The following is a 6510-nucleotide window of genomic DNA, read 5'->3' as shown; positions in this document are numbered from 1 at the left end:
GTTTTAAGTTCTTCTCAAAATAAAAGTGAAACCTTTTTTTTAAGAAAGGTTTTTTAGTTTATTTTTTCTTTTTAAGATGGATGTGATGTTCATATGACATAAGATTTTTTTAATTTTAAGATGAAGGTATGATACACATAACTTCTTTTCAAGCGGCCGCAACGGCTGGCCCCAATCACTAGTATATACTCCCTCCGTTCCTAAATATAAGTCTTTTAAGAAATTTCACTAGGGGTCTACATACGGAGCAAAATGAGTGAATCTACACTCTAAAGTATGTCTATATACATCCGTATGTAATCCACTAGTGGAACCTCTAGAAAGACTTATATTTAGGAACGGAGGGAGTATATGATTAGTTTCCTGTTGTGTTTGTGGTGTAATGTAGTGTGTTCTTCTGTCACAATGTGAAAGTAGCTGATAGCTGAATCGAGATATAGGCCGCATCTTGATGAATGTGGAAGAGTGCTTATTGGACATAAAAATTTAAGAATGTGTTAAGGGATACAGTTCTTTTCTTCACTTTTTGTTAGTCATGGAGAATGTCTCGGATGCAAGACTACATCAGTCATCAGTGAGCAGTTCTCCTATCAGTGTCGGACGACGTGTCGGATCCGACGGCCGCGGCAGCTCCACCCGTCCCCTTAGCTGCAGCGATGAGCAGATGAACTTGGTTTTCAGAAGTTCTTGAAAATCAACACACATATGTGATGTTTGTTTCAGTTCGAAGGAGAAATCGCAGTCCTAATTACCTGCATCACCGGCGCTCTCTGAAGCGTCGGCGCCGTGGAGCCCGGCGGCGTCGTGCGCCGCTTGCTGCATGTGTGCCGCGTACTGCATCATCTGCGAGTACTGCAGGGCTGCGGCGGCAGAATTTTGACCTTGGTTGCTGGCTGCTTGCATCTGTTGGAGATAGTACGGTGGAAACCCTTGCTGAGCTCCTTTCGGCCCAGCTGCTGTGTAGTATGTTTGCACTTGTGACTGCTGCTGCTGCTGCTGATGCACGCCCGCCCCACCATGAGCGCCATAGTAGTTCTGCCACATGTATGCAATTTTCTAAATATAGGTAAAAGCTGTGTGCGTGGTAGTTTTCGTTTACACCTATATCTTCGTTCTGAATTACTGTAAGATGTTTTGGATATTCTAATATACTGTAGAATGCATACCGATTGAAATTGTAAACAGACATATAAAACACATCTATATACATTTGATTCAAAAATATATTAAAACAACTTATAATTCGAAACTGATGGACTAGTCATGAAAGGCTCGTTATCTACAGGGCTACCGCACTGATCCACACGTGGTCATTACTCACTCCTGCGGAAACCAGGGAGCTTATGGTTACTGGGTGTGTCCGCTGGGAGATGGTAGCACAGGGTATCTTCAACCGGTTTGGATGGCGGCAAGCTAATAGGATAGGTGGCTAGTCATCTGCTTATTATACCATCGCTGGTTGGGCGCATTGGGCGCTTTGTATCTCTTCTTTTTTGTTCTTTGTTCTCAGATTGTTGTACTCGTTTCGGACTTGGGTTCATTTTTTAATAAAGGGTTGCATGCATCTATCGATGCAGAGGTCGGGACTTTGCCTCCTTTTCTAAAAAAAAAATGAAAGGCTCGTTTACAACAAAGGAAGAAAAACATAGGACTTTTGGAACATATAGTTCCTATGGAAAATATTTCTTTTTTTTTGCGGGTTTCAAACAATTTTCTTTGGTACCAATATCCTACGTTCCTTTGAAATATTTGTATGATCGACTAATTTCATTTGGAATTATGGAGGAAGCAAAGCACGAGGTCTTATCTCACCTGATGTTTCTTCTCTTTGTGTCTATAATTTCTGTATTATCTTTATAACATCCAAATACCAATTTTGAGGTTTTCTTATGGTTTTAGTTCCTCTAGGGATTTAGCGTACATGCCATCTCAATTTTTTCATATTTTTTTCCATTTCTACATTTTGAGTCATGTGTTCTACTCCCCCGTTCCTAAATATAAATCTTCTTAGAGTTTTCGTTAGTGGACTATATACAAAGTAAAAGGAATGAATTTCTACTCAAAAGTATGTCTATATACATTATTATGTAGTATTCTAGTGCAACCTCTAGAAAGATTTATATTTAAGAACGGAGGGAGTAGATGTCAATGAACCACTTCGAGCTCACATCAGGAAGTCACATAAAAAAGTATAAATGTAGGTACAAAGAGAAGAAGACATGAGGGCAAACGTGGGCATATCCCGGGCCGGGCCGGGCTTTACAAAGCCCGAACTGGAAATCTCAAGCCCGAGCCCGGCCCAGCCCGGCCAAAAAAATGTAAAATCAGGCCCGAGCCCGGCGAGTGGGCATAAAAGGTGAATTCTGGGCCGGGCCGGGCCGGCCCCCGTGTAAATCACCGTTTTTTGCAAGCCCGAGCCCGGCCCAAACTGCTTCCCTGGCCCGATTTCCAAGCCCGAGCCCGACCCGAACACAAAGCCCACCCTGGCCCGGTCCAGGTTTTTCGGGTCGGGCTCGACCCGGGTTGCCGGGCCGGGCTGCCCATGCCCAGATGTGCATGAGGCCAACATTACGATGTCACGCAAAAACATAGGAATGGGACACAAAGAGAGGAAAACATGAGGTAGGACCTCATATTGGATTTCCTCCTAAATTCATATGGAACAACTCGTTTCATAGATTTTTTAAAGAATGCATCACTTCATCTCAAAATAAGTGCCGCTGCTTTAGTATTATATTTGTATCAACTTAGTTTGCGACATTTTTGTTGGAACGTGGGGAGTAGTTAGCAATTTCTTTGTTTCAAATGGTACGAAAGTTATTTTATAGAAATCATATCCTTTCAAATTGAAACTTGTTTTCTTTATTTGCAATGCGGTGCCTAATTAGAAATACTCCCTCCATTTCTATATACAAGGTCACAAACTCATATTAGAGATATCAAAGTAATATTTAATGCTTTGCTTTGTAAAATTATTTTTTCTTTATGTTTACTGGGATCATTAATAGTCCACATGCATGCAAGGAAGAAATAGAAAATCGAGTGGAGTGACATTATGACTGCATGCATGCAAGTATTAAACAGGTTATTAGTACGATAAAATACCAATAATTTTTGTTTCGTTTACTATTAATGGCGTTATATATATGTAAAATATAGTTTTCATAGTAGACTTGTATAAGGAAAATGTGGGCAATAATTTAATCCGGAACCAGAGTTCAGATGCACTCAGTGAACAGTAGAATCAAAAAAATAGAAAACAATTTTATAAAATTCTGTTTTTTTGTGGTAAAAGGTGCATGAGTGTGCGATATTGGTGCCAAATTTCAAAGCATTTGGGCATTTGAGCAGCTGTCAGCAAAAAACACAAAAACAGATCGAAACAGTACAAAACAGTAAACTTTTTCATAAACCTTAATTTTATCTTTTTTGCCGAGAGCTTCTCAGATGTCCAAATTTTCTAAAATTTAGCACAAACATCATCATTCAATCATCTCTCATCACAAAAAAGTTCGAAGTTTTTGAACTCTTTTAGTATTTTACATGATTTTACTGTTAATGCATGGGTTCATCGGAGCCCGGGAGCCAAATGGCCGCTTCCAATTGTGGGAGTGTTGTATATGCTCAAGCCTAAGAATATGGGATCTAAAACCTTTTTGAATGCTACGCATATAGGATGTGTAAAATGATTTCTTGCGCACATACAAAATTATACCATAAACAGTCATCAAAGCCAAGGTTTTTGCCTAGGCAGGTGCGCGGACTGACGGGGCTATATATCTACTCGACGTGTTTGGATGGAGGTCTGCCAAGCATCGATCTCAGGTCTTAGTCTCACGTCTCGATAATCGGAGGCTCCAGAGACCTTATCGTTCAAGACTAAACCAAAGTCAATGACTTTGCAGTGGTTTTGCACACAGAGCAATTTAAATAAGATGTTAACATTAAGAGAATGAAATCAAAACTTATTTTAGCAAAATAAAAAAATAACGTTTTTGCAATATCAGAAGACTATTGAAAAATCCAAGGAGCTTCTGGAAATAGCTAAGTTAGGGAATATCGTGCCTTCATGAATGATCATAATTATCTGTTAGTTTTAGTGTTGTTTAACAACACTCCTGGTTATTTTTCTGAATTTTGGATGTTTCAATTCGTGTATCTCGGCAGCAAGTGATTTATTTTAATCATTTTGTTTTTATAATTTTCTATTTTTGTACATTTAAAATGCATTTTAAAATGCGATTTCTAGTTTTGAAAAAACTGGTCAATTAGACTAATTCATTTTGAAGACCACGCCAATTTGAATAATTTTTTGTGAGGTGAATGATCACGGGGAAAGAATGATTTGTGCAACCTGGGATATCAAAACGGCCGTTTAATTAGGTTGGTGTATGATTGCAAACCTCATGCTTCATCAAGTATCAAATCTTAGGGAAGGATACTAACCATTTGCATTTGATACATGTTTTCGTGAGAAAACCCTCCCGTATACCTGCAGAGGTAAAACATCAAGAAGATGAATGCATTTCCTGACGAAAATGACAAATTAACTCATTCTTTTTGCGAGGAAATGCCAAGTTAATGGCAAACGAAAGAAAGCAAATTTACCCGTAGTAGTAAGGATAGGTGTAGTGAGCCTGCTGGGGGAAGTAGGAGGCGGCAATCGCGGCAGCAGCAGAACCCTGGTACGACGAAGACGATGTTGCCGGCGGCGTCGACCTGACCATCCCTGAACAACATCATCGCAGTTCATGGAGGTTTTCAGCGATAATTTGGAGGCTGCCAAGAGAAAAACGGCTGATGCGAATCGATCGTACCAAACGGCGCCGCGGCGGCAGGATGCGCGCGCTGCGACGCGCCGAGCGCCGCCAGGTTGCAGTTGGCCCTTCTCCCGTCGATCATCGGCGTCGGGTCCTGCAGCGCCCGCGCCGCGGCCTCGGGGTCCCTGAACGTCACCTGGGTAGGATCGACACGATCGAGCAGCAAATATGAGCTAGGCTAATTAAGCAACGGGACATATACTGCTTTGGCGCTCACATTGTGACCGACCGAATCCATGTGCGGGAATCGAAGCTTACGAATCCGTATCCCCTGGAGCGACCGGTGTGCTTGTCGGCGATGACGACGGCCTCCGCGATGTCGCCGAACTGCTCGAAGTAGCGCCGCATCGCGTCGCGCTGCGTCTGCCACGCCAGGCCCCCCACGAACAGCTTCGTGAACGTCGTGTCGCCGTCCATCGGTCGAAGCTGGCTAGCGGAGGCGGTGGGGTGCGGCGGTTGTGCAGTGCAGACGTGCTGGCGAATGTCTGGATGTCTCAAACCGGGGGAGTATTTTTGTACGGAGGAGAGACGGCGAAATGGAGCTCACGATGGGCCGGGGCACAAGCTGGAGATGATGAGCGCGTCGTGCGCGTAGTAATCGGGGTAATTGAGGGAGGGATCAGCGCGCCCCAATGGTGCTGCTTTTCGAGGTACAAGATGCGTGGACGTGGTCAAGCCTCGCTGGTTCCGCTCTAGTACGTACGGAGTACATAGATACACCAGCGATAATTTGAAGGGGGCTACACATATCGTGATCTGCACATGTAAAGGGAGCTGATACGATAATTAGCTTGCTTTCGTTTAGACTGGGGAAGAGGATCCACTTTTGTGCGGTGGCTGCTTGGTTGGCGCCTTGGAGGCAGGCTTTCAAAAGGACAAGGGATACGTGAAGGACACCCTCGCAGATGAATTATCTACGGGATGAGAGTGGACGGCCTCATGCGTACATCATGGGCGCGTTTCACAGCTGTACCAGTTGTCTCACATGAAGCTGTTAAGCAAAATACGGCCTCTAAACCAACATGTGTAACCTATTTGGTTGTTTGTATTTAGTTCTCATGCATTAGGGCAGTTTAATGCATGGTGTTTGGTTGACTGTCTTGTCCAAATTCACACATAAATATGTTGTTTGGTTGCATATACGGTGCAAGGTATGCTAACCTTGTACCCTATGTGATGAGGTTACATCACACATGATCACATCTAGCACACCAACGTCATGGTAGAGCAGTGACAACGAACTGCACGATGATGATGAAGTTCTTCACCGCAAGGCGTGGTCCCGCCTTGCCAACTGCAATGTTGCCAACTTCAACCACGCCAATTGCGTGCTTTTGCACATAGTTGACGTAACATTCTTCTGTCGCCCGTCTAGTCTTAAACCCTATATGGCTGTTGTTGCTGATAGAGGCAACTTATTCACTGCAATCTTTTCACAAACTGTAAACCCCAGGTACCTTCCCGACAAACACCGCATACCATTTGTCCTAGCAGTTCAAACCTAGGAGTTGAAGCAGCAAGTAAAAGAACAATCAAGGAGCAAATAATGTAGCAGAAATAGTAAGCATGCATGATCATATGGCATAGCAAGTGTAAACCTAGCACTCTGTTGGTGTCATCCTACCACCACATCCAAAAGAGGGTGTCATCTTACCACCGCAAGTTCACGGTCATCATGAGGGGTTAGTAT

The 6510-nt window shown here is 43.2% G+C and overlaps 1 protein-coding gene across 1 annotated transcript; it reads right to left on the bottom strand.

The window, feature by feature from the left end:
* Nucleotides 1–321: 321 nt before the first annotated feature.
* Nucleotides 322–5264, bottom strand: LOC123446705 (RNA-binding protein 38-like). Its single transcript, XM_045123262.1, has 6 exons — nt 5079–5264; nt 4818–4956; nt 4609–4729; nt 4447–4492; nt 753–1035; nt 322–648 (listed from the first exon to the last, which is right to left on the bottom strand). Exons 1-6 carry the CDS (start codon nt 5235–5237, stop codon nt 572–574), a joined length of 825 nt encoding a protein of 274 aa, XP_044979197.1. The 5' UTR covers nt 5238–5264; the 3' UTR covers nt 322–571.
* Nucleotides 5265–6510: the final 1246 nt, after the last annotated feature.

The sequence above is a fragment of the Hordeum vulgare genome, chromosome 4H, assembly GCF_904849725.1.
Source record: "Hordeum vulgare subsp. vulgare chromosome 4H, MorexV3_pseudomolecules_assembly, whole genome shotgun sequence".
NCBI lineage: Eukaryota > Viridiplantae > Streptophyta > Magnoliopsida > Poales > Poaceae > Hordeum > Hordeum vulgare.
The sequence above is the reverse complement of the archived record's forward strand: the minus strand, read 5'-3'. Positions and strand labels throughout refer to the sequence as shown.

Bases quoted from the DNA above. Each gene is read 5' to 3' on its own strand.
- LOC123446705 (XM_045123262.1), bottom strand. From the start codon at position 5,237: ATGGACGGCGACACGACGTTCACGAAGCTGTTCGTGGGGGGCCTGGCG. The intron at 4,730-4,817 runs GTACGATCGATT...GATGTTGTTCAG, and splicing joins TGCCGCCGCGGCGCCGTTTG to GGATGGTCAGGTCGACGCCG. The intron at 1,036-4,446 runs GTTAGTATCCTT...TACATGTGGCAG, and splicing joins ACATGTATCAAATGCAAATG to AACTACTATGGCGCTCATGG.